The sequence below is a fragment of the Eretmochelys imbricata genome, chromosome 15, assembly GCF_965152235.1.
Source record: "Eretmochelys imbricata isolate rEreImb1 chromosome 15, rEreImb1.hap1, whole genome shotgun sequence".
Classification (NCBI taxonomy): Eukaryota; Metazoa; Chordata; order Testudines; family Cheloniidae; genus Eretmochelys; species Eretmochelys imbricata.
The window spans coordinates 32,840,437-32,867,345 of record NC_135586.1 but is presented as its reverse complement, the minus strand read 5'-3'; the positions used below and the strand labels follow the sequence as shown (position 1 = coordinate 32,867,345).

Genomic DNA, 26,909 nt, shown 5'->3' with positions numbered 1-26,909 from the left:
AGTTAGGGGTGTGGTTTTCTCCCTCATCCCTACCCAACAGACATGCTGGCAAAAGTTTGTAATGTGGACTAGGCCTACGGCACCTCACAGGATTTTGAAATAGTTGTAATAACTCAGGAGAGAGGCTGAGGTATCATTGTGGGCTACTCAATGAAACCACTGCTCACTGTGCAGTGGCAGTTGAAAAAGCAAACAAGATATTAGTGTTCACAGGAATTTGATGGAAAATAACAATTAAAACCATTCTGTAAATCAATGGCATGCCCTCACCTGAAATGGTATGTTCGTTCCTGGTTTTCCTATCTCAAAGGATAAAGCAGAAATAGACAGGGTTCTGAGGTGGGTGACAGAAATGATTAGAGGCCTAAAACAACTGCCATATGGAGAGAAATTGAAAAAACTGGGATTGCTTAGTTAGAGCGCAGGCAAATCAGAAGGGGCATGCGAATTGTGCAGAGCAATAACCAGTGCAGAGGAGGTAGATTGGGCACTGTTATTCACTCTGTCCCATACTAGAAGAAGAGACATGAGTGAAATTGAAAAGTCACAACTTTAATATTGGTAGAATGAAATGCTACTTAGCACAATGTATACTTAACTGGCCAAGCTCACTGCTACAAGATATCATTCAAGCACAGAGCTTAGCAGAACCCAGAAAAGGAAAGGCTGAGAGCATCCACAGTCACACTGGACAGGATTGAACATCAAATCTTGGCAGAGATAGAATTTCCCTCTTTTGTGGTTTCTTAAAGCTTTCTCTGAAATATCTGACACAGACCCTTGTCAGAGCCAAGAGACTGGTCTGACTGTGAAATCGCCAAGCACTGTGGCACAGTTTGACATGGCTGTTAGTCTCTCCTCCAAAGTGGTTCAGGACTGGTCTAGCGAGCGGCAGAACAGGTTGGGAGGGAGGGACGTTGGCGGAGATGGAGATGGAGGGGCTGACTGGGAAGATCCCTAGGTAAAGGTTACCGTGCTAGGTGGAATGTACATTACTTAGGAGTGCTGTAGGTCCGGATTGGAGGGCATTGCCTGCAGGGTGTGGGACCACAGGGGTTGGGGGTATCACTGCTGAAGATCAGTGGTTAGAGAAGTTGGGCGAGCTATGTGAGGACTCCAAAATGGAATAGCAGGTGTGCTGCAGGGCAGGACTGGGGGCGTTAGCAGAAGTGTGTGTGTGTGGGGGGTGTTTGCTGAGAAAGCTGGCCCAGTGCTTGTCAGCATTATGCCTGGACCAAGCCTGTCCAATCCAGCCCAGCATTTTCATGGACACAGATTTCTCACATCTTCAACAAAAAGTAAACAGGAAAAAAAGAGAGGCTGTTACCAAGGTGTTAAGCCAAAGAGGGGTCTAAGGTGACATCAAAGTGGAGTCTGGGGGTTAATTTGGAGAATTGTCTGCTTCCCTCTTCAAGGACTGGGAAGAGAGGAGAATTCTGGCTGAGTACTGAGTCTGTGGCCAGGTTTGTTCTGAACTTGGCTCTCCCAGTGGAGCATCCTTTGCATGATGTGTTCCACTCTCTTGGCTGGACTCTTTCAAAGACCCTTCGTTAGCTAACTTTTGTTTTGTTTGCATGTGACTCAGGTGACCAGATGGGAGAATGCCGAGCTCATGGGAATCTGGGCTCCGCATTCTTCTCCAAAGGAAATTACCGGGAGGCCCTTACTAACCACAGACATCAGCTGGTGCTCGCCATGAAACTCAAGGACAGAGAGGTAGGAACCTTGCTAAATAGACTGGATTGGGAATTGGCACTGTGTGGCTTTCTGAAGAAGCACGAACGTCCCCCTGAGATCCCAAGAATGCCTGCCCCTTTGACCCTCTGGGAAGTTTGAAGCTATGTAACTTCTTGTCCACCTAACATGTAACAAGACACTTAGTCCTGCCCTGAGTGCAGGGGACGGGACTAGAGACCTCTTGAGTCCCTGCCAGTCCTACGAGTCTATGAATGCTATTATGGAGACAGCATGGTCCAGTGGATAGTGCATAGGCTTGGGCATCAGGAGACTTTGGTTCTATTCCCACCTTGGCCTGTCTCTAACGTGCTATTTGACCTTGGGCAAGTCATGTCACCTCTCTCTGCCTCTGTTCCCCTCCCACCCTTTGTCTGTCCTGTCAGTTTAGACTGGAGACTCTGTGGGGCAGAGACTGCTCTTACTATGTGTAGCACAAAGGGCCCTGGCTGTGGGTGGGGCCTCTAGCTGCTACTAATACTATTAATTTGGAGTGCATTAGCATGCACCATGTGCTATGTGCTTTCCATCCATGTAATACAAGACAGTCCCTACCCCAAGGAGCTCCCAGACTTAATAAAACAAGCAACAAGCAAAGAAGGAGGGAGGGAGAGAAAGCATTCAACAGTTATATGTAAATAAACAAGTGTGATTGATTTAGCAATCCGGAAAGTATAAAATGAGATGTGAGCTGCAGTGCTGGTGTTAATGGCTGTTATTTACTTCATTTGAATCTCCTTGGTATTTACCCCACAGCCTCTCAGGTGTTAAACCGGGCCTTCTGCCAGCTCAGAGGAGTGTACTGTATGCAGGCTAAGGGATCTTTGAGGAGTGTATGTCCCGAGAGCTAACCTCTGTGAGTTCACTGTAAGGACAGAGGCATCATTTTAGTGTACTTTCTGGAACAAAAGATTTTGTATCCAGTAGTTCAGGAACTTACAGTGAGCGGTTACAGGGGGTAGGATGGGGGGAGTTGAAGGGAGGTTGAGGGTGAGTGGATATGTTTGAAGGCAAATTGTAGGTGAGGGGACATGAGTGTGTGAGTGATTGTGTTTGAGGTCAGATTTGAGTCTGTGTGAGTGGGGGGAAAGGGGTGTCTTTGGGGCCAGATATAATTGAGGGTGTAAGAGTGACCTTACCAGTGCTTGGTTGTGAAGCCCCATTTTAGGTGGCTGTCAGGTTTACTGAAGTGTAAGCCGTTAGGAAAGGCACCCTGCAGTGGGTAGTGGAGGAGCTGTGATTGGGGGCAGGGAGCTGCCAGACAATTTCATGATTATTTACCATCTGGAAAATTTCCCCAATCACTTTCTGATTCCCTGTTTCCGTTCACACACGGCTGGGAAGCTGTTACCCATCATCTTTTTATAGCTGTGCTGATTAGGACTCCCTGTGCTTTGTAAGTGGCAATCTACATAGCTGCAACTCTTCCTGGGGTATTTCTCAGCAGCCCCATGGGCTTTGCAGGGCTGACCCCAGAAGCTGATGAAGATGTAAGGTATGAGGAGGACCATGGGCAGATAGTGATACTGATTGTTGGAGGCCGGAAGCAGCTGCCACCTGGATAGCAAGGGGAAGTCTAGGGCGTAGTGTAAATGCTAATGGAGCCACAGGGTGCTAGAGGAGGTTGGGGATGGAAGTCTCTGAAGGTTCCTCCGGTGAGTGAGCTCAGGCTGCCAGCCTAGTAGTGCCGGGCGCCCAAAGCCTACCTGTGCTCCAGGTGTTAGGTAGGCTGCTAAGACAGTCAGCTCGGTGTCATCTGGAGTTACACAGCCAATGGCTGCTATCTAGAAATGTATGCACTGCATTCAGCAGGTACACGGGAGCCTGCCAGGCAGGTTGGATTTCCTGGCCTCTGATGCAGAGCTCATGTGAGGGATCGCAAATCTTGAACCTGGGTTCACGGGTCCCCCAGGCAGTCCTCAGACTGCAGCCACCACCCAGCAGCAAGCAGGCAGTGTGGGCTGGTGGGTCCTAGTTCACCATAGCTGTTGCCCAAAAAGCTCCCAATTGGAGATGTCCAGCCTCTCCAGTTGGCTAAGACTCACCCTTTCAGCCAGAAGGAAGCACAGAAAGTTATCCAAGCAACTAGGTGATCCCTGGCTTGCTGCTACATTGGACCTTGCCTTCTCACCTGACTCCTGCCTTGTTCCTGCCCTCCTGCTTTGTTCAGATCCCTGCTTCTACAGCCCACCCCAAGCTACCGACTCCAGCTTTGAGCGTTTGCTTGGCTCCCAACTCTGTCTCTGGCTCAGACCTCTGGGTCCTGGTGCCTGATTCCTGCTCTGACCACTAGGTCTGACCGCCTCACTCTTGGTCTACTACAGCTCCTTCACTGGGTTTTATGTTCTATTCAGAGACCATGGTGTGAATCTGAGCGAGCTAATGGCTGGTCTTGTAGCTGGCTGAGTGCTGGAAATGGGCCCTTAACACTTCCAGAGCAACGCAGTGATCAGCCCCGACAGACTCACCCCAGGAGCACTGTGAAAACAAAGAAAAGGGTGTAACACAGAAGCAAAGCCCAGACCTTGCTGATTGGTGGGGGAGAGAACTACATCGGATGTCTACACTTCGCAATATTGGGAAAGGGCTCAGGCACCATGTTGAGGGAGGCCATGTCAGAACCTAGAGAGAGAGCTAGAACACAGATTAGCTCATCTGAGAAGTGACCCTGAGTAGCGAGTGCTGAGTGCTCTGTTTCATTAACATTAGACCAGTAATGGAAATAATTCCCAGAAGCTGAGCTGGGTGGGTTTTATTTTGTCTGAGGCTAATGCCCTGGATCCAAGAGCATTTTGTATTGAAACCCTGTGCACTAGAATTCAGGGGAATGAAGCTTATTCACAATAGTTTTCAATTTATGACACATCTGGGTACATAATTAACCGTTACTGACAACAAATGGCTACTTGGGTTTGTGAGAAAGCTGAGCCTCTTGGATTTCCTGTAGGATGTAACCACAGGAAATTAATTTGGCGCTTTCTGATGACATCATGTTGACCACAGAGCTTCCTCTGAACACAAAGCTGTTTTTCTTGGCCTCCGTTGCAGACGTTTTTAGAACATGAATATTATTCTAAAGTTGCAATGGTGTTGCTGTGAATTCCACCAGAAGGCAGTTGTGTGTGTGTGTGTGTGTGAGTGACTGTAATGAGGTAATTGTTTAACCTCCAGCTGTACAGCTGGAATTGGCTTAGAAGGTAAAAATGCTCCTTTGTACCAGAGTCCTCTGTCCTCACAGGGAGTATTGACTTCTGAAGCCTCTGTAACAATGAGTGCACCACAGGCTTCTGCTAGATCTAATAGCCCATCAGCCCAGAAAAAAGTTCGAGGGGGCTTTGTATCTGCAAGACCCAGGGCCTCTCTTCTCCCTGTAACGTAGGTGTCAGGAAAACTTGTATCAGCTGAGTAGGGACAGATGGGCTTGTGAGGAGGATGAGAGGTTTTTCTCCCTGGTGATGGGAAATGTACAGTAGCTTCTTTATAAAGGAGAGAGAGTTTGTGCAGCTCCTGTTAACTGCAGTGTATATTGCGACCTGTAAAGTGCAGGGCCTCTTCCCCACAAAGAGAATGTGTTAGCAGATGATTCTGCCTTTGGAGGTGGCAGTGTGTGATAGGAGAGGGACAAGCTGGGGTTAATGTGGTTTTCCCAAACAGACTAATGTAAGAGTGTGCATGTGTGTGGGGTTTTGTTTTGTTGGTTTGTTTGTTTTTAAAGGCTTGGCATTAACATGTCTTCACCAGCATGCACCCAAGAGACGTCAAGAGTTAGAATGGACTAGAAACGAACATGACAACAGTAGAACCTCAGACAGACACTGGAGAGAGAGCAGTTGGGGATTAACATGCTTCCAGCATTGCCCCAAGAGATACCAGAGCAGTGAGCAAAGTTGTGTGTTCAGGTGACTGGGATGGAAGCAGCAGCAGGTGACTGGAGTCTCTGTTTCACGAACTCTGTCCTAGTAGGATTCAGATTCCCAGTGTAAATGCAATACATAATGGAAAGTGTGAGGGAGGTGCCTGTGGTGTGTAGAACGCGGTACTTTCCATTGCCAGCAATGATACTGTATCTATAGTAGGTTAAGAATCTATTTGGCTACCTGCAGTTTATTGACCTCATTAGTGTTCATGAGGAGGGATTATACCTGCAACGACAATTGAGTAGACACCAAGGTAAGAGATGAAATTATTGTATGGCCTTGTGTTACTGCATCATCCCCGGGGGCAGGTGCCTGCCCCACTGGCTTCCCACCCAGGTACACTGGGTGGTCCTGACTGTTGTCTGGAGTTCCCATGCTTCCAGTTGAATAAATAAGCAGATGCCACATTTGTCTTTATGGTGCTCAATCTGAACTTGAGTCCCACTCATGATGAACGGACTTTTTTTAACAACTAGAAATACCCCCCCGTATTTGGACATTTACACAGGATGCAACTGTCTGAATTACAATCAGATTATAGAATCAGTCTCTTATTTCTGCTGCAGATGAAAAGGACATGGGTTTTGGAAATGTGATGTTACCAATCTGTCTCCCCCTGTAATTTAAGAGTCTCAATAATTATATCATGATTTATCAAGATCATAAGAAACAATTAGTCTCTCCTGGTCCTGTAGCATGGTTAGGTTTGCCTCTGTCTTTCATTTCTGACCTCCACTTCAGTCTGCCAGCCACACGTGCTGTGACTAGAGATCACAGATGAAGCAAGTTTCATCAGGGAGGTTTGGCTCTAACTGGGTGAAGTGAGGTTAGATAAACCTGAAAATTGCTGGCTCTGATTCTGCTGCTGGAGTTGGCCAGCAAGATCAGGTGAAATCAGTTAAGACCCAGGCAGACTGCGAAGAGCTACAAAAGGATCTCTCAAAACTGGGTGACTGGGCAACAAAATGGCAGATGAAACTTAATGTCGATAAATGCAAAGTAATGCACATTGGAAAGCATAATCCCAACTATACATATAAAATGGTGGGGTCTAAATTAGCTGTTACCACTCAAGAAAGAGATCTTGGAATCATTGTGGATAATTCTCTGAAAATATCCACTCAATGTGCAGCGGCAGTCAAAAAAGTTAACAGAATACTGGGAATAATTGAGAAAGGGATAGATAATAGGACAGAAAATATCATGTTGCCTCTATATAAATCCATGGTATGCTCACATCTTGAATACTGTGTGCGCAGATGTGGTCACCCCATCTCAAAAAAGATATATTGGAATTGGAAAAAGTTCAGAATTTTAAGGGCAACAAAAACGATTAAGGAATGGCTGCCATATGAGGAGAGATTAATAAATCTGGTACTTTTCAGCTTGGAAAAGAGACTGCTAAAGGGAGATATGATTGAGATCTATAAAATCATGACTGGTGTAGAGAAAGTAGATAAGGAAGTGTTGTTTACTGCTTTTCATAACACAAGAACTAGAGGTCATCAAATTAAATTAATAGGCAGCAGGTTTAAAACATAAAAGGAAGTATTTCTTCACACAACGCACAGTCAACCTGTGGAACTCCTTGTCAGAGGATGTTGTGAAGACCAAGACCGTAACAGGGTTCAAAAAAGAACTAGAGAAATTCATGGAGAATAGGTCCATCAGTGGCATCCCTAGCCTCTGTTTGGTGATTACCTGTTCTGTTCATTCCCTCTGGGGCACTTGGCATTGGCCACTGTCAGAAGACAGGATACTGGGCTAGATGGAACTTTGGTCTGATCCAGTAGGGCCATTCTTATGTTCTTATGAAATACTCTTTGTAGGATTTATTGAGAGAATAAAAGTCAGTAAATCAGAAACAGGACAAACACTGTTCACCCTGCCTTGCCTGCTTCGGAATTGTGTTTTTGGGGTTCTGGAATAAAGAATTAGAGGCCTCTGCAGTATACACCCTGCATCAGTTGGATCTTCAAAAAGAAGCACAGTACAGAAAAGTTGGGGTGGGAAAATTAGAGCAGCCAGGATGATCCGGCAGGGCAGTTATTTCTCTCTTCATCGCATTCCAGAGGAAAGATGAACACAGGAGCTGAGCACTGAGACTGCAAAGGAAGAATTACCGAAGCCAAGCTTAAATCCCACTCTGGGTAGAAAGCACATAGCTTGGCCACTTAGCTAGCCAATGTGCAGGATGCTGTGCAGCTTCATTGAATACCAAGCAGCCATGGGAGCCATTTGGGTGTGTTAAAGGTCAGCTGCCCCAGAGCATTGTGTGTGTATGAGTGAGCTAAATTCAGGATAGCACCTTTAGCACTTGTCAGATCTTGACCTGTTTCATTGACCACAGAGATGAAATATGACATCCTGAGATGGTGGGGGGTTGATTTTGGACTTTTTTTGCATTCCCTGGCAAGTTCACAGCCAGCTGGAGGCAGTTAGGGTTTAACTGCCTCTGCCTTGAAAATAGGACAAGCTGTACGTTTCTGGGATCACTAATGGCTGAAGGAAGGAGCTGGTCTCTAAGCCACCCTTCCTGCAGTGAATTTGTTTCCTTGGTGAGTGAACATTCAGTGGTGAGTAGCTACACAAATCCTAGGCTACAGCTTCACTTTTTTTGTATCATCTCTTGCATTTTCTCTTCTTAAGGCAGAGATACACACACTGACTGTAGACTGTCTTGCTAAGGAAAATAACAAAGCACCCGCCAGCCTGCCCTGCCCTCCAGTGTTTTTATTTGCATAGGTCTAGGAGGGTTACAAACAAGAGTTCCATGCACCAGGCGCTGATAGACAGGGTACATGAGAGGAAGAGAAAGCTTGGTTTTGATCGAGCGGGGAGCTCTGTGCATATATAACTGGGAATTGGTCCTGCTTCGAGCAGGGGGTTGGACTAGATGACCTTCAGGGGTCCCTTCCAACCCTGATATTCTATGATTCTATGATATGTAGGTGTGTATTATTGTAGGCAGTGTTGTTGTAGCTGTGTTCATCCCAGGATATTAGACGGACAAGGTTGGTGAGGTAATATCTATCTATTGGACTAACTTCTGTTGGTGAGAGAGGCAATGTCTACACTGGAACCTGAATGACAAAACTTTTGTTGTTCAGGGGTGTGAAAAAACACACACCCCTAAACCCCCCAAATGACAAAAGCTTTGCTGATGAAAAGTGCTGGTGTGAACAGTGCTCCTGCCGACAAAGCTACTGCTGCTCTTCGGGGGTGGAAGCTTTTGTTGGCAGGAAAGCTTTTGTTGGCAGGCACAGCTGTGTCACTAAAGGTGCATAGTGTAGACGTAAACAGAGACAAGCTTTCGAGCTTACACAGAGCTCTTCTTCAGGTCTGGGAAAGGTCTTCTTCGGCTATCCCTCGATGCGAGGATGATGTCTGCCAAGGGGGTTCATTGGTGAGTTTTTAAGTTGCTGAGGAGCCCATTTCTTGCCCTGTAGATTTTCCCACAGAAGTGACAGGTGTAATCTTGAAGGAGACATAATTGTTGGCTGGAGTGTAGTGCCCTTTCTTTCCTCCTTTGTTGCTTCTCTGTCTCATGAGCCTGTTTGTTCTCCTCAAAGTGAGCTTTCGGAGTAGCAGCCGTGTTAGTCTGTATCCGCAAAAAGAAAAGGAGGACGTGTGGCACTTCAGAGACTAAGGTGCCACACGTCCTCCTTTTCTTTTTTCAAAGTGAGCTGTGGCTTGGTGCATGAGAGTTACAGCTAAATACAAAAAGAAAAGGAGTACTTGTGGCACCTTAGAGACTAACCAATTTATTTGAGCATGAGCTTTCGTGAGCTACAGCTTAATTGGTTAGTCTCTAAGGTGCCACAAGTACTCCTTTTCTTTTTGCGAATACAGACTAACACAGCTAAATACAATGTCTTCTGCAGTTTCCATAGTATGCATCCGATGAAGTGAGCTGTAGCTCACGAAAGCTTATGCTCAAATAAATTGGTTCGTCTCTAAGGTGCCACAAGTACTCCTTTTCTTTTAGCTAAATACAAGGTGGAACAGATCGTTTAGCATAATTAGTTAACACATAGTTCAAGGGACTATTCAAGGTGATGTAGCCCATTAACACCCTTCCAGTGATAGGAAGACAGGGAAGGGGAGAGGGGGAAAAAGCATCTGGTGGGGATTGTTTTCATCTGCCATAAATCCAACGTCTCTGTTCAGTCCATGATTTTTAGTGTCTAGCAAAGTTATGAATTTAAGCTTATATGAAAAATGTTTAAGTTTAAGCTTAAATAAAAGAAGTTGGTCCAGTAAAAGATATTCCCTTACCCACCCACCTTGTCTCTATATTATTATTATTTTATTACATTAAAATTAATAATATTTTAATTTGACTGTTACACATCACAGAAGTTGTGTGTGTGGGGAGGGGGATAGCCGTACTGTGAGACACTAATGTAGCTCAGGTTTCAGAGTAGCAGCCGTGTTAGTCTGTATCCGCAAAAAGAAAAGGAGGACTTGTGGCACCTTAGAGACTAACAAATTTATTTGAGCATCAGCTTTCGTGAGCTACAGCTCACTTCATCAGATGCATTCAGTGGAAAATACAGTGGGGAGATTTATATACACAGAGAACATGAAACACAGGGCGTTACCATGCACACTGTAACGAGAGTGATCAGGTAAGGTGAGCTATTATCAGCAGGAGGGCGGGGCGGGGGTCAGGACGGACCTTTTGTAGTGATAATCAAGGTGGGCCATTTCCAGCAGTTGACAAGAACGTCTGAGGAACAGTGGGGGGGGGGGAGAGGATAAACACGGGGAAATAGTTTTGCTTTGTGTAATGACCCATCCACTCCCAGTCTTTATTCAAGCCTAAGTTAATTGTATCCAGTTTGCAAATTAATTCCAATTCAGCAGTCTCTCTCTGGAGTCTGTTTTTGAAGTTTTTTTGTTGAAGAATTGCCACTTTTAGGTCTGTAATCGAATGACCAAAGAGATTGAAGTGTTCTCCGACTGGTTTTTGAATGTTATAATTCTTGACATCTGATTTGTGTCCATTTATTCATTTACATAGAGACTGTCCAGTTTGCCCAATGTACATGGCAGAGGGGCATTGCTGGCACATGATGGCATATATCACATTGGTAGATGTGCAGGTGAATGAGCCTCTGATAGTGTGGCTGATGTGATTAGGCCCCATGATGGTGTCCCCGAATAGATATGTGGACACAGTTGGCAACGGGCTTTGTTGGAAGGATAGGTTCCTGGGTTAATGGCTCTGTTGTGTGGTGTGTGGTTGGTGGTGAGTATTTGCTTCAGGTTGGGGGGCTATCTGTAGGCAAGGACTGGCCTGTTTCCCAAGATCTGTGAGAGTGATGGGTCGTCCTTCAGGATAGGTTGTAGATCCTTGATGATGCGTTGGAGAGGTTTTAGTTGGGAGCTGAAGGTGATGGCTAGTGGCGTTCTGTTATTTTCTTTGTTGGGCCTGTCCTGTAGTAGGTGACTTCTGGGTACTCTTCTGCCTCTGTCACTCTGTTTCTTCACTTCAGCAGGTGGGTACTGTAGTTGTAAGAATGCTTGGTAGAGATCTTGTAGGTGTTTATCTCTGTCTGAGGGGTTGGAGCAAATGCGGTTGTGTCGTAGAGCTTGGCTGTAGACAATGGATCGTGTGGTGTGGTCTGGATGAAAGCTGGAGGCATATAGGTAAGTATAGCGGTCATCAGGTTTCAGGTATAGGGCGGTGTTTATGTGACCATCTCTTATTAGCACCGTAGTGTCCAGGAAGTGGATCTCTTGTGTGGACTGGTCCAGGCTGAGGTTGATGGTGGGATGGAAATTGTTGAAATCATGGTGGCATTCCTTAAGGGCTTCTTTTCCATGGGTCCAGATGATGAAGATGTCATCAATATAGCGCAAGTAGAGTTGGGGCATTAGGGGACAAGAGCTGAGGAAGCGTTGTTCTAAGTCAGCCATAAAAATGTTGGCATACTGTGGGGCCATGCGGGTACCCACAGCAGTGCCGCTCAGTCTACCTAGTTTATCCAAGAGAAGGTTAAGAGGTGACTTGGCTACAATCTGTAAGAACCTGGGGAGAAGATATCTGAGAGTAGGAGGGTTGTTTCATCTGGCAGACAAAGGGACTAGAAACACCAATAACTGGAAGTTGAAATTAGACAAATGTAGGCTAGAAATAAGAGGTAATTAACCACTAGAACAACTTACCAGGGAAGTGGATTCTAAAGACTGGGGCATCTTTCTAAAAGATCTGCTCTAGCCCAACCGGAATTTGTGGACTAGCTGCAGGAATCACCTTATGAAATTTGTGGCATGTGCTCCGCAGGAGGTCGGACTAGATGATCATAATGGTCCCTTCTGGCCTAAAAATCCAGGGCAGAAATAATTAAGGGTTAAATATACAGTCATAGCTGAACGTATGGGGTTACCTGTGACAGTCATAGCTGAACGTATTTAGCTAATGGAAATATAATTTATTTTCTGGGACCAGCTGCATTGACTGGTGCAGTGTCCCAGGGAGAACTGAAATGGATTTCCATGCCTGAATGGAGATGATTCTGCCTGTTTTTCTAAGGGAGTGATAATATGTGGGAAGGAGCTGAGCCAAGGCAGTCTTGTAACTAAAAGGTTAAATTAATCTTTGGTGTACCTCTGGTGAGGTAAATTTGACCCCAGATCCCCTTTATTCCCTGCTGTCACTGCTTAGGAAAAGGCAGGTGATAGATAAATCTCCTAGGCTGTTTGTTTCCTGGGACAGGTCTACACTTAAAACACTGCATTGGCACAGCTGCAGCGCTCAAGTGAAGGCGCTCCTATGCCAGTGGGAGAGCTTCTCCTGTCAGCATAGTTAATCCACCTCCATGAGAGGCGGTAGCTGTGTCGTGGTGAGAAGCTTTCTTGCTGACATAGAGCTGTCTACACCAGGGTTAAGCTGGTGTAACTGTCGCTCAGGGCTGTGGATTTTTCACACCCCTGAGCGATGCAGTTACACCAATATAAGTCTGTAGAGCAGACCAGACCTTGATCACTGTAGTTCCTTAGAGAACAGCAGGTGTGCTCATCAAACAGCCCATTGCAAAGGTGCAGATCTCCCTGCTGTTTGCTTTCAGGGGCAAAGGGAAGTAACAATGGTTGCTACTTTCTAAGTCCTTGTCTAGGTTGGGATTTCAGGTGTGATGTTAGCCTGTGTTAATGTGTGCTAATTAGGGCTATATCTTCACTGCTGTAAAAGGTGTGTTTTTGAGTGAGATACTGAACATGCCAGAACAATCTCCCTGTAAATCCTACTACAGGCAGGGCTCTGTAGATTTTACTGCAGGCATGGGCAGCAGGTATAATAGGCCAGGGAAGGCCCTAGCTCAGCCACCACCAACCCGCTGCCGGACACCTGGGCCGTGCTGCCCCGCCCCTTCCCCAAGGGCCCCACCAACTGCTGCTGCTGCCTGCCATGCCTGGTAAGTCTTCCTCCACTCCAGCCCTCCACTCTTTGAAGGTCCCTGCTGCTCGCCGTGTCCCTCCTCCTCGGGGTGGGAGAGTGAGGAAAGATGTGGTGAGCCAGCGGCAGGTGGCGGGGGGGCAGGCATGTCTGGCAGGGGAATGAGGAGTTGAGTGAGCAGGCGGGGGAGGGGGGCGTCTGGTGGGGGAATGAGGAGGTGAGCAAGCAGGTGGGGGAGCGGGGTGCTTAGGCAGAAGGGTATAGTGGGAGGTATAGTGTTGACCTTGCCTAGATAGACTGTGGTTAAAAACTTCCAAGCTTTGTCTCCAGTAACGATTTTACAGTGAGATAGCTAATGTACGTTGTTTATCTTGTGTAATCCCCCTGCCTCCCACCCCCACTTTTTTGGCAGTGAAGACATGGACTAACGTATGTAAATTTAGGGTAGATAAAGCACACTGTTTGTCACATGTTAAATTGGTCTAGTTAAAGTCATGAAAGTGCCTAGCCAACGTGTGTCCTGGGATTAAGAAGATAAAGACTCAGACCAGTGTAGCTGGTGGAAACAATGGATTCAGCTTTCAAAGCTTCTCCTTCTACCTCTAGCTCATCTGTCCAGGGCCTGGCATTATGGAGGAGAATAGCCAAATACTACATGTTTAGTCAGGTTGTTTGTTAATTTCCCATGTCCTGTGATAGGTAACATGGTTTGAGAAAGGTGACTATAAATCAAGCTGCATACAACCTTGTACTAAGAAAACTGTAGCAGATTGGAGAGGTTTTCATAGAATCATAGAATATCAGGGTTGGAAGGGACCTCAGGAGGTCATCTAGTCCAACCCCCTGCTCAAAGCAGGACCGATACCCAATTAAATCATCCCAGCCAGGGCTTTGTCAAGCCTGACCTTAAAAGCTTCTAAGGAAGGAGATTCCACCACCTCCCTAGGTAACGCATCCCAGTGTTTCACCACCCTCCAAGTGAAAAAGTTTTTCCTAGTATCCAATCTAAATCTCCCCCACTGCAACTTGAGACCATTACTCCTTGTTCTGTCATCTGCTACCACTGAGAACAGTCTAGATCCACCTCTTTGGAACCCCCTTCAGGTAGTTGAAAGCAGCTATCAAATCCCCCCTCACTCTTCTCTTCTGCAGACTAAACAATCCCGGTTCCCTCAGCCTCTCCTCATAAGTCATGTGTTCCAGACCCCTAATCATTTTTGTTGCCCTTCGCTGGACTCTCTCCAATTTATCCACATCCTTCTTGTAGTGTGGGGCCCAAAACTGGACACAGTACTCCAGATGAGGCCTCACCAATGTCGAATAGAGGGGAATGATCACGTCCCTCGATCTGCTGGCAATGTCCCTACTTATACATCCCAAAATGCCATTGGCCTTCTTGGCAACAAGGGCACACTGTTGACTCATATCCAGCTTCTCGTCCACTGTAATCCCTTTAGGTCCTTTTCTGCAGAACTGCTGCCTAGCCATTTGGTCCCTAGTCTGTAGCGGTGCATGGGATTCTTCCGTCCTAAGTGCAGGACTCTGCACTTGTCCTTGTTGAACTTCATCAGATTTCTTTTGGCCCAATCCTCTAATTTGTCTAGGTCCCTCTGTATCCTATCCCTACCCTCCAGCATATTTACCTCCCAGTTTAGTTTCAACTGAAGTTTCTAACCCTAGAAGGAGGAATTGTTTTACAAATGTTATTTTCCAAAGTTCAGCCTGGTTCCTCAATCATAAGGCAGCCTGGATGCCTTATATGCCTTTGCTTGGCTCTAAATGTTGCACACAGGTTATGTATTGTTTATAGTGTACTAGTACATTTGTTTCTTCACAGATTTAAAACAGCAGCAACGGCTGCTCCTTTTAGAGTTACGTGGGGTTGAATGGTCCCTCTGCACTTACCACCTTCAGAGGTATCACAGGAGTGCTGTTCTTGAAGGTACCTGTCCTGCTAGTGCTTTCCCATATTTGTCTATTTCATTTGTACCGCGCTCTCATACTTGACTCAGACTACATGCCATATAGGATTTGCTGTTGGGTGATGGTTAACGCATATTAACCTGCTCTGAGCTAATACTTTCTTCCCGTATGTTTCAGTCCCATCTTGGGATTTAAGGTTAGAGGTTCCTGTGGTTATCAGAGTGTTTGACATGACGGTGTTTTGCTTGTATCACTGGGTGCGATGCTTGGTGCAATGGACAGGGCTTGGGTTCCGAGTAAGTGTTTCCAAGTTTGGCATTTGATTTTTTTTTTTTTTTATTATTTGTCCAATCGTACGTAGGGGGCAGGTTTCCTGGAGGTACAGAGTAATTAAATTGACCTCCTCTGTTACTAGCTTGTGCCATCAGGGGCCTTCCCTGGGGTGGTGGGACTGGGGTGTTGGTGGAGTGGATTGGAGGCATATTTAAGTGTTGTTGTAACTTTTCACCGTATTATTAGTCCTAGTGAACTGTTACTGCCTCAGTTACGTCATTTTTTAACACAGAACAAAAGCCTGCTCCCAGCCTGCTGCATCTTGACCAGAAAAGCAAATTCTATCCCTGCTCCACTGGCCTCTGCAATGCTAAGTGCTAGGGTTGTTGTTTTGTGATACTGCAGATGGAGAAGGTGTAATAAACAGGAGCTGCACACAACTGCTGTGAGTATGTTCATGACACTGGGTAGGTCTGGGACAGTCAGCTGGGTTTATGGGTTTGCAAGGCCGCTAACAGCCCCGCATTGAAATCTCCTTGTTTGTTTGGTGATATCTATACAAAATTATAGTGATAATTATTACAGTTAACAATGTCCACTGATTGTGTCTGTCCATCCATATCGAAGCATGGAACCAGCAAGCCATGTGCCCATCATCACCTGATCATTATGTTTGTTTGTTGCACCCTTTTCTCCCCTCCTTTTGTCTGCTGCTCTTTAGCTTGTGAGCCCTTCGGGGCATGGACTGGGTGTGTCCCTGTTTGTGCAGCACTGGCGACTCTGAGCACTCCTGCAATAGACCTGATTGTGGTGAGAAGCCGTGCCAGGGCCAGCTGGGCTGGGGATCAGTAGGCTAAACCACTTACGAAAGGTTTTGGTGCTGCTCCACCCTCCCTCTTGTGTGTGTAAGTATCACTGGAAACTGCCCCTCCCCTGTCTGTGTCCCTGTTTGTCTGGCTTTCCCTCTCTCTCATCGGGATCCAGAATTTTCCCTGCTGAGGCTCTGAATGGCGCTTGGTGTGATGCAGAGCAGAGAAGCAGTTTCCCTTTGCTCATGACTTAATCCTGCTGGCAGCATTTGCTGCTGCTCTCTCATGCTCCGAGCTGGGGCGCTGTGCTAGCTGACCACATGCTCTGCATTCAAGGGCCCATTCTGATGCCCGTCTCTTCCAAGCTATTTGGTCTGTAGCTCACGAAAGCTCATGCTCAAATAAATTGGTTAGTCTCTAAGGTGCCACAAGTCCTCCTTTTCTTTTTGCGAATGCAAACGAACACGGCTGTTGGTCTGGAATTGTTGCTCGAGAGCAGTACAGCCACAGGGACTTGTAAGTAGGAAAGGAAGAATGTGGAGCAGTATGTTTCTTGTTGGGTAGCCAAGTTCCCCTCAGGGATTCAGGATTTAAATGCTGACTGACATGGCATTTGAATTCTTGTCTTGCAAAGGCCACTGATACCACAGAGGCTCCACAGTGTAATCGCTCCTCTGTCTCTGAGGCCTTCAGACGCCTTCTATTACAGCCCTGCATTTAAAAATAGAAGGGAAATGAGGCAAAATTATAAACTAGCTATAATAAAATTAGGGCTTGTGTGAAAGCGTGTTGCCAGTGCAGGGCTTTGGGGCAGTAGAATGCTGCCAGAAAGCCACTGGGTGCTGGCAGCATTTGTGTATTTACTGGCTAGTATGTTTAGAACTGAATTGGGCCTTTTATCGTAGCTATAATATTCCCCTCTTCTGGGTGTGAAGAAATGAAAGGAACTGGGGTAGGAAGAAAAGATTGTTTATTACCTGACCTCTCCCCAGGGAGAAAAATGGAAACAAAAGCTCACATGGCTCGAGTTTGGCTGAGAGAGAGAGTTTCCGACAGAGAGAGCATGATTAAAGAGAAGGAGAGGGAAGGCAGGCAGACACAGCATCCAGATGCCAGGATAGTGCATCTGTCCCTTCAGGCTGGCCTGCGGGCTGGGAATAGATAGCCTCATACCTGTATTGCCTTGTAATGTGCAGCACCTTGGAGGAGGCCTGTCATTCTCAGTCTGGTTTTGCCCTAGAAGCAGCTATTTTCAAGGGAAAAGGTTAGAGAACAAGCTGGAGTTAAGTGTTCTCTTGTTGCTAATTATGCATCACTGTGATCACAGGCTGCCACGCCAACATGTCTTCCTTTACATTTTTGATTCTCAGCGACCTCTGCACCAGATGGACATGTTTCCATGACCAGGCTGACATTGTAGAGTCTGATGTCACAAGCCTGCTTGCCTTGGACTGTTGCTGAGCCAGAGAGAGCCTGAACTCCCTAGGGTGGCAACCGGAGGTGGGCTTGCTTGTTCTGAGCCTGCTGGATACTGAAGCAAGTTTATCTGCAGTGTGTGTCTTTTGAAGACAATGAATGTGCTTGGGGGTTTAATTGCTAAAAATATTGCAAGAGCATCTTATCTTAGACTAAGTGGTTCCCCATTGCTTTCCTGTGAAATAAACCACCACAAAAAGGTCATCACTACCAATCTGGCTAAATATTCTGTTACACTTTTTTGAACAGCCCTAAAGTATGCAGTAGATTTCGACATGTTGAGCTGACAGAGTCTGCTCTGGGTTCTGGAGGGGAATTGGGATTAGACACAGCTTTTCTGGTACAAGCAGAGTGAAATACAAGATCTCAAATTTAGAAGAATCATTTTGGAAGGGTTTTGTTGCAGTCAAGCAAACAGTATTACAGTCTTCATCCCCCCGGAGGTTTGATCTCTCCCCTACATTGTTACATGATCATGTTGGACATGGATCATTTCGGAGGGATGGCAAGTATAATGAATGACACACCAGACAAACAAATTGGAATTTGGCAGCCCTCTAATTGATTTCATTGAGTTACAAAGTTTTGGGGAATAAAGGCCCCATTCTGAACAGAGCCTCCAGTCATTCAGTTCATGTGCATAATCACAGCAAATCTTGATAGTCTTGTGTTTTCCTTGTGCCCCAGTGAGTTTCTGTGCCATGCGCCAAATGCCCTGGGTAACTGAGAAGGAATTATGAGGCACTCTAATGATTTGCTTATTTTGGAGCTTCCATTCAGTCCCTTGTATGCAGCTCTGGAGTTTGCCCTCTCTGGAACCATTTGGGCCTTTTCTCAGTGCCTACGGCGTGACTTGCCCTGGTAACTGGCTCCATTCGGATCGGGGGCAAGTTATTTATTTTGCTCCCTTTGGACAGATTTTCTGTAGTGTGAAGTTTTTTCTACTTTGATTTGCCAAAATTAGATTCTTGGATAATAGAAGTGGACTTGCCAAGGAGCTGATGGGGAAATTCAGCTGCTTTATTCTTGGCACCCACAACTTAGGTTACATTAATAGTCATTAATAGCGAAGTTAGGCAATAAAGCGCTCTCTGGGTTTTAGCAGTGGAGCAAAGAGGCTAAATATCCAGGAGGTGGTGAAACTGCTCTAACAGAGAAGCACCACTCCCCGGCCAGAAACCTCTGCAGCGTCCCTCTCTGACTGCGGTGGGGCAGCAGACACATGTGGCCTGATAGGGAAGAGCCACTTGGGGATGGGGAGGAGCTGCAGCACCGAACAAGCCAGATGAGTTTCACCTGCAGGGACTCCAGTTGTTACCTTTCCACAGAGAGGGATTCTATTAGCTGTAATACTGCTGACTTTTGATGCGCATACCAGGAGGCAGTTTGCTTTGTAGTAGTCTCCAAGAACAGGGCACTGCACCGGTGAATGGCTGCTCACAGAACTGGATCATTTCTCTGATCCATGTGCATTACCACACAGGAATACAGCTATGTCGCTGGATTCTAGGGGGCTTTCATTGCTGACTGCTGATTAATACCCCTCAGAACAATCCCTTCTGTCCAGCTGTTATCAGCACATCCTCTGACTGAATATTCTTATCCATTTGGAGCAGTTTGTAAAACATGCTTATCACTTCTGTGTGTGAGAGAGAAGCTATGCACTTTGGCCTGTGACCCTGGCTCAGGGCTTAGCTTTGTTTTTGACTGATACGATTTTTTGGGAGGGTGTAGAATTCCCAGAGAGATGCAGAGAACTGGTCTCTGATGGAACAGCTTCTGCAAAAGTGGTTAATTCAGAAATGCTACAGGATGTTTGTCAGCAAGTAGTGAAGGAAGGTGCTGGCACTGGTGGGCCTCTGCTATGGTGCTGGCCATTAACTAAGCATTAACTAAGCTGGGCAATAACTAAGCTCTAGTTTGAATTTTCAAACCTTCGTGACTCAGCAGCACGCCCCCTGAAGCATGGGTGAGAAGCTGGGGCGGTGGGAGTGCACTTGGCTTAACAGTGAAATCTTCAGTGAGCTTAAACTCAGAAAGGAAGCTTACAAGAAGTTGAAATTTGGACAGACGACTAGGGAGGAGTATAAAGATATTGCTCGAGCATGCAGGGGTGTAACCAGGAAGGCCAAGGCACAATTGGAGTTGCAGCTAGCAAGGGATGTGAAGGGTAACAAGAAGGGTTTCTACAGGTATTTTAGCAACAAGAAGAAGGTCAGGAAAAGTGTGGGACCCTTACTGAATGTGGGAGGCAACCTAGTGACAGATGATGTGGAACAAGCTGAAGTACTCAATGCATTTTTTGCCTCGGTCTTCACAGACAAGGTCAGCTCCCAGACTGCTGCACTGGGCAGCACAGTATGGGGAGGAGGTGAGCAGCCCTCAGTGGTGAAAGAACAGGTTAAGGACCATTTAGAAAAGCTGGATGTGCACAAGTCCATGGGTCCAGATCTAATGCATCCAAGGGTTCTGAGGGAGTTAGCTGATGTGATTGCAGAGCCATTAGCCATTATCTTTGAAAATTCTAGGCGATCGGGGGAGGTCCTGGAGGATTGGAAAAAGGCAAATATAGTGCCATATTTAAAAAAAGGGAAGAAAGAGAACCCAGGGAACTACAGACCGGTCAGCCTCCCTTCAGTCCCCGGCAAAATCATTGAGCAGGTCCTCAAGGAATCCATTTTGAAGCACTTGGAGGAGAAGAAGGTGATCAGGAACAGTCAACATGGATTCACGTAGGGCAAGTCATGCCTGACCAACCTGATTGCCCTCTATGATGAGATAACTGGCTCTGTGGATGTGATATAGCTTGACTTTAGCAAAGCTTTTGATACAATCTGCCACAGTATTCTTGCCAGCAAGTTAAAAAAGTGTGGATTGGATGTATGGACTATAAGGTAGATAGAAAGCTGGCTAGATTGTTGGGCTCAACAGGTAGTGATCAACGGCTCGATGTCTAGTTGGCAGCCGGTATCAAGCGGAGTGTCCCAGGGGTTGGTCTTGGGGCCGGTTTTGTTCAACATCTTTATCAATGATCCGGATGATGGGATTGATTGAACCCTCAGCAAGTTCGCGGATGACACTAAGCTGGGGGGGGAGAGGTAGATACTCTGGAGGGTAGGATAGGGTCCAGAGTGACCTAGACAAATTGGAGGATTGGGCCAAAAGAAATCTGATAAAGTTCAGCAAGGACAAGTGCAGAGTCTTGCACTTAGGAAGGAAGAATCCCATGCACTGCTATAGGCTGGGGACCAACTGGCTAAGCAGCAGTTCTGCAGAAAAGGACCTGGGGATTACAAGGGATGAGAAGCTGGGTATGAGTCAGCAGTATGCCCTCATTGCCAAGAAGGCCAACGGCATATTGGGCTGCATTAGTAGGAGCATTGCCAGCAGATCAAGGGAAATTAGTCCCCTCTATTCGGCACTGGTGAGGCCACACCTGGAGTATTGCTTCCAGTTTTGGTCCCCCCACTACAGAAGGGATGTGGACAAATTGGAGAGAGTCCAGCGGAGGACAACGAAAATGGTTAGGGGGCTGGGGCACATGACTTATGAGGAGAGGCTGAGGGAACTGGGGTTATTTAGTCTGCGGAAGAGAAGAATGAGGGGGGATTTGATAGCTGCTTTCAACTACCTGAAGGGCGTTCCAAAGAGGATGGAGTTCGGCTGTTCTCAGTGGTAGCAGATGACAGAACAAGGAGCAATGGTCTCAAGTTGCAGTGGGGGAGATTTAGGTTGGATATTAGGAAAAAGTTTTTCACTAGGAGGGTGGTGAAACACTGGAATGCGTTACCTAGGGAGGTGGTGGAATCTCCATCCATAGAGGTTTTTAAGGTCAGGCTTGACAAAGGCCTGGCTGGGATGATTTAGTTGGGGATTGGTCCTGCTTTGGGCAAGGGATTGAACTAGATGACCTCCTGAGGTCTCTTCCAACCCTGATATTCTATGGTTCTATGAAATGAGCCTTTGTTTTTCACCAGCTCTATTGCTCTTGTTCATTTGTGCAAAAGCAGGGCAGAGGTCATTGCATGCTGTTATAGTCCACTGGACTCCCTCAGGCCTGAGAGAGTGAGCGATGCCCACTCCTAAAGGGCAGTTTTCTCTGTGCCCCTTTGCAATGCTGACAGTGATGATAGTGTAAGGATTTTCCCTATCACCCTGTGTGTTCTATCTCCAAACCCCGGGCCTTGGTGGAATTGAAACAGAGAATAAAGCCCGCTGCAGCCTCTGTCTTTGCAAACCCATAGTGCAGTGTAGGAGGTTTCCTCTACAAGTGGTATTCTTGTGTATTTTGTGCAAGTTGTCATTAGATTTAACAGTCCAAGATGCTGTTGTACAATAAATAATCCTGGATTGTCAAACACTTTTTCTTGTTGTTCCTTGGGGAGCAGCCCCAAAATGTGTTTCAAATGCCAGAATTTGTGTAATTTACAATCAGTGACTATTATACACAAGTAGGAAACATGGTATCTTCTGGTCTCTGATGGAACAGATGTTCAAAAGCAAACCACATGTCTGAAAATAGGAGTCCCTCTCCTGAGTGGTGGGAGATAATTTATCCAGAGAACAAAACTTGCCTCAGATAGTTCATGTGGCAGCAAAATTCTTATATCATTTGCAAGATTTTCAGAATGGAGTGGCAATGGGAACACTCACAAAACTGCACACATGCCTGTTGAATCAACATGCTCCCACTGTTTACATGGACCAGTGTTCAGTTTCGTAAAACTATCATCACAGTTGAACCCACCTTTTTGACATGCTCAGCAGATGTGCTCCAGATTAAATGGGCCATGGAAACTGACCTCCCCTGTCCCACAGATCCATGCCTCAGGGGTTGAGGCATGGACTTGAATAACTGGGGAGGAAGGCTAAATTGCTGATGTCTGTGCTGCTCTGTTGGTAAAGAGAGGCTCAGGATCTCCAAGGCTGTCAATCTGGCATCTTCTCACACACACAGTAGTTTGTAGAGAAGTTCCGTGAAAGACTGTGCTCAAAGCAGAGTGCTTAGGGAACTTGCAGCATCCATAGGGCTGCTCCTGGTCATTCCGTCTGGGTGACTGGGAACTTTGTGTGCATGGGAGACCAGTACAGAGACACTTTGAAGTGAATGGGAAAAGACCAAAGAAACAAACTGGATAAAGAACATATTATTTTGAAGGATCCATTAATTTAGGCCTGCTGCAGTGTGGAAAATTCTCTTTTTCTAGTTTAGTGGCTCAGAACTATTGTTTGCATAAAATCCCTAATTTACGAAGTCAGTAGCTGGGCTAAATAAACATTTGTGTCAGATATAAATGACTGCAAGGGAGTGTTAGCTATTGTAAGAGTCAAAGCCATACAACTCTCATTGAGTAATAAACAGCAGTTGCAGGGGCTTCTCTGCTTGAACTGGTGACCTCTGGTTTTGCTTTGCCAAATGTTGTAATGCTTTGCAGAAAGTTTTAACCCTAATGTTCCCACCTGCTGCTCTCCTTCCCTGTTCCCCTTGTACTACATCTGCTTCTTGGGGTTATAAAAAAACATAGGCTGCTAAAGCCCAAGTTGGTGTCATCCTCCACCGAAGCATCTTCTGTGGAGCACTTGGTGCTTAAAGTCACTGACTGAATGTAATCGAACCTCTTGGCCAGAGTCAGGGTTCTGGTGCTCAGCTACAGTATAAAATGGTTGTTTAGCGGCTTAGCGTATTCTCTTCCATCCAGGCTTTTCCCACCTTTCTGTAGGAAACAGTCTGGTGTCATCATGGGGCAGTACTCAGGCCCATTACTGATTATTAAGGCAGTGATTTAGTCATGGAAGTCACGGAATCCATGACTTGAAAAGACCTCTGTGACTTCAACCATCGCTGGCTGGGAGCTGCAGGCAGCAGGGAGCTACGGGAGCCCTTTGCAGTCCCGGGTGTCAGGGAGACCCCTGCTGCTCCGGGGTAGCACAGGGGAACCCCTGCAGCTCCAGGTGATTTCTGATGGCAGGGGAACCCCTGCAGCTCCAGGCCTCCATGGGAGGTACGGGGGACCCCCACAGCTTAGAGCCACCAGTGGAGGGGGACCCCAGCTCTGAGCCCCTTTCGGTGGCGGGGGTCCCTGAGGCACTCGGCCCCCACACAGCTGCCCAGGCTCCCCATTTAGTCAAGGATATTTTTAGTAAAAGTCAGGGACAGGTCACTGAATTTTTCATTATTGGCCGTTACCTCTGTCTGACTTTTACTAAAAGTATCTGTGACAAATCTTAGCCTTAGTGATTATTAGAGTTCTCTATTTTTAGCTTTGGGTGAAATGAGTTTAAAGGAGCAAAGTCACATTTTAGGACCAAAATGTAGTTGTTTTTATTTTTAAAAAAGACTGGCTCTGGGCCAGGGATGAATGAGAAGCGGGGCTGGGACGGGGATGGATGAGAAGAATGTAAAGAGAAGAGGTTCTCACGTCTCCCCCAGGAGTGTTTGCTTCACATTGTTTGCAGCCTTGGGTTCTTGCATGACAAAGAGTGGGTAAGACCCTCTTTACCCATTTTCTCCCCTTTGCAAAGGTCTATTCAGTGCCTTGGTGTAGCTGGGCTAGTGGTTACCGCTGCTATTTAAGTATAGGTCAAGTAGACCTACTCTGATTACGCATAGGTGTCACAGTGCTTAAATGGTGGTGACAGCCTGCACTCTGCTTACACTGGCATGCTGAATGCTGTCAGCCCAAGAATGGTGGAAGCTCCCTAAAAGTGGGGGGGCCACCAGTGCCCGAACTGTGGCCCCGCCCCTTCCCCCAAGTCCCTGCCCTGCACTGCCCCTTCTCCCGAAGGCCCTGTTCCCAGCAGCCTCTTCCCCCAAAGACTGCTCTCCCTGCTCGCTCCTCCCTACCCCTTCCCACTCATCGCTCACCCTTACAGCTGGTAAAAAGTTGTGGGGCCATGCCCTCCTGGTCCCCCCTGTTCCGGTGCCCATGTCAGCCCCAGAGCAGCTGAACCAGAGTTAGCAATAGTAAACATTTTTTTTAAAGCATCCCTAGTGTAGACATGAAGTGACTAGAAACTCACTGGTCTTGTCATTCTCCAAGTCAAACTAAATACATGACCAAATTCATCCCTTATGGAAGTCCCTTGACTGTATTAGGGGATGCAAGTGGCCTGTCATATGGGGAGGAGGATGTGGAATCAGATGATCAGAACTGACAGTGATTAATAGCACAGGTGAAGAGTCTAAATCATTTAGTCTGGGATATTTCTTAAACAGTAAAAACCAAAGGCCCTAAAAGTTCTGTGTTTCTGTGAAAGGGCCCAACAGGCTGGGGGATCTTAGAATACAGCAATTTCAGTTCTGAAGGAAAGATCCCTGGCTCCCAACCCAGGAGGTGAGAGAGGGCACCTGAGCACCTTTCTCTGCAAAGGGCACTAGCACTGGGGAATGACAGGGGCACGTGCTGACATCAAAGTATTGTCAAGATGAAACATTGTCCAGGGATAATAGTCCATAGTCTGTGACAAAGATCACACTTGCTGGCAAGAGAATTAGTGAAATACAGCTGCTGTCTAACACGCATAATCTGTGTGTCTGAATTCAGACAGAGACTGTGAATTATGCAACTGTAAGAACATTCTCTGGGTACAGTATAGCCATGGGGACTTATTCATTTTTGTAATATATGCATAAATTCCAAGGCCGGAAGGGACCATTGTGATCTTCTAGTCTGACCTCCTGAATAATCCAAGCCAGAGAAATTCCTAGAGCAGATCTTTTAGAAAAACATCCAGTCTTGATTTTAAAATTGCCACTGATGGAGAATCCACCACAACCCTTGGTAAACTGTTTCAGTGCTTAATGCTTTAACCCTTGCTGCTAAAAATGTACGTCTTATTTTGTCTAGCTTCAACTTCCAGCCATTGGATTGTGTTAGACCTTTGCCTGCTCAACTGAAGAGCCCATAATTAAATATTTATGCCACATGTGGATACTTATAGACTGTAATAGTCACCCCTTAATCTTCCCTTTATGAAGGTAAATAGATTGAGCTCTTTGAGACTATCACCATAAGGCAATGCTGGTACTTTTCCCAGCCCCTGTAAAGCAATATCTGAGCCAGCATTGGCATTCAGCTTCTAGCTTCCTACATTTTGCAAACTGTAGGTCTCCAGCTGTACAAGTCAAAGGTCAAGTTTAACCTTCTCCTTTCCAATAAAAGATGCAATAGGAAAGATAGGTCAGTGCCTTAGTACCAGAATCTGTAAATTCTGCAAAACCAGAGTGTCTCTGTCTCTTCCTGAAGAGAAGCAGAAATGCTTTCCAGGTGTCCTCCCTGCTGGGCTGCCTCTGCCAGGGTAACGTCTTTAACAAATAGCAAGGCTCCAGATATTTGGCCTTTCGTCTGAACCCCCAGTGTGTTTTCCTGTTCAGAGGAAGCTTATATTTTATTCATGTTCCTTGCCAGTCATGTCAGAAATACCTGCTCTGCTGAGTTAGATAAGGAAGGGGCTGGAGCACCGAGTCAAAGTTACAGATGCCACTGCCAGTGCTGCAGGACCGACTCACGTTGCACCTTCCCCAAAACGTGCTCTGTGGACTCCTGAGTGTGCTGTGAGCTGTGACTGCAGAATGCTGAGCCGTTCTTAGTAAGGACGATCCTGCAGACATTGGGTTACGGAGCAAACCCTAGTCCAGTAGCTTTTAGCACTCCAGGCTGAACTGGCACCAGATCCACCCTGTTAGTGCAGGCTTCACCAGCAAGAGCTACTGTCCCCAGAGAAAGTTCATCCTTAGGAGAGAGCAGATGGTGGTTGTGCTTGGGGCTCCCATGGAGCTCAGCAGTGATGTCTTGAATCAATGCATCCCTGGCTGCCTGGCCACACCGCCTCCTTGCAGTGCTACTCACATTTGGGCTGTGCTGGCTGCGTGGAGGCTCCTGGTAGAGGCAACCTTGCAGCTGTTTTGTGCTTCTGCATCATTCTCCCTAGAGCAGTGGTTCTCAAACTTATTTGATTGGGCTCCTCTTCTTTGTGTCTGTAGTCCTTTATGCACCCCCTCTCCCAAAAGTACATATACCACCACCCAGCTCTCAAGACTGACTGGAGAGCAGCGGCTGGTGCCGGGATGCCCGGCTCTGCAGGCCGAGGGGAAAGCAGTGCTGCCGGTCAGGGCCCTGGCTCTGTAGGCTGAGAGGAGAGCAGCGGCTGAGGAGAGCAGAAGTAAGGATGGCAACGTGAAAAGTGATATTCATCAATATCACTTTTCCCAGGGGATTTAGCGTCCCAGTGCCACCCTTACTTCTGCACTGCTGCTGCCACCTCCAGGTGAGGGATTGGGCGGGGTGGGGCTGAGAGCTTGAGTCTGGGCTGCCTCCCAGTGAGGGATTGGGGGTGGGGGAGAAGGAGAGTCTGAGCCCGTGTGGCGAAGATTTG

At 46.7% G+C, this 26,909-nt stretch overlaps 1 protein-coding gene across 1 annotated transcript in view; it reads left to right on the top strand.

Moving 5' to 3' along the window:
• The window catches only part of TTC28 (tetratricopeptide repeat domain 28), a 503,728-nt gene that overhangs the window by 326,465 nt on the left and 150,354 nt on the right, over positions 1-26,909 (top strand). The window contains exon 5 of the mRNA XM_077834936.1: positions 1,586-1,716. Within this exon, the coding sequence (XP_077691062.1) occupies positions 1,586-1,716 (131 nt within the window). The remainder of the gene's footprint in view (positions 1-1,585; positions 1,717-26,909) is intronic.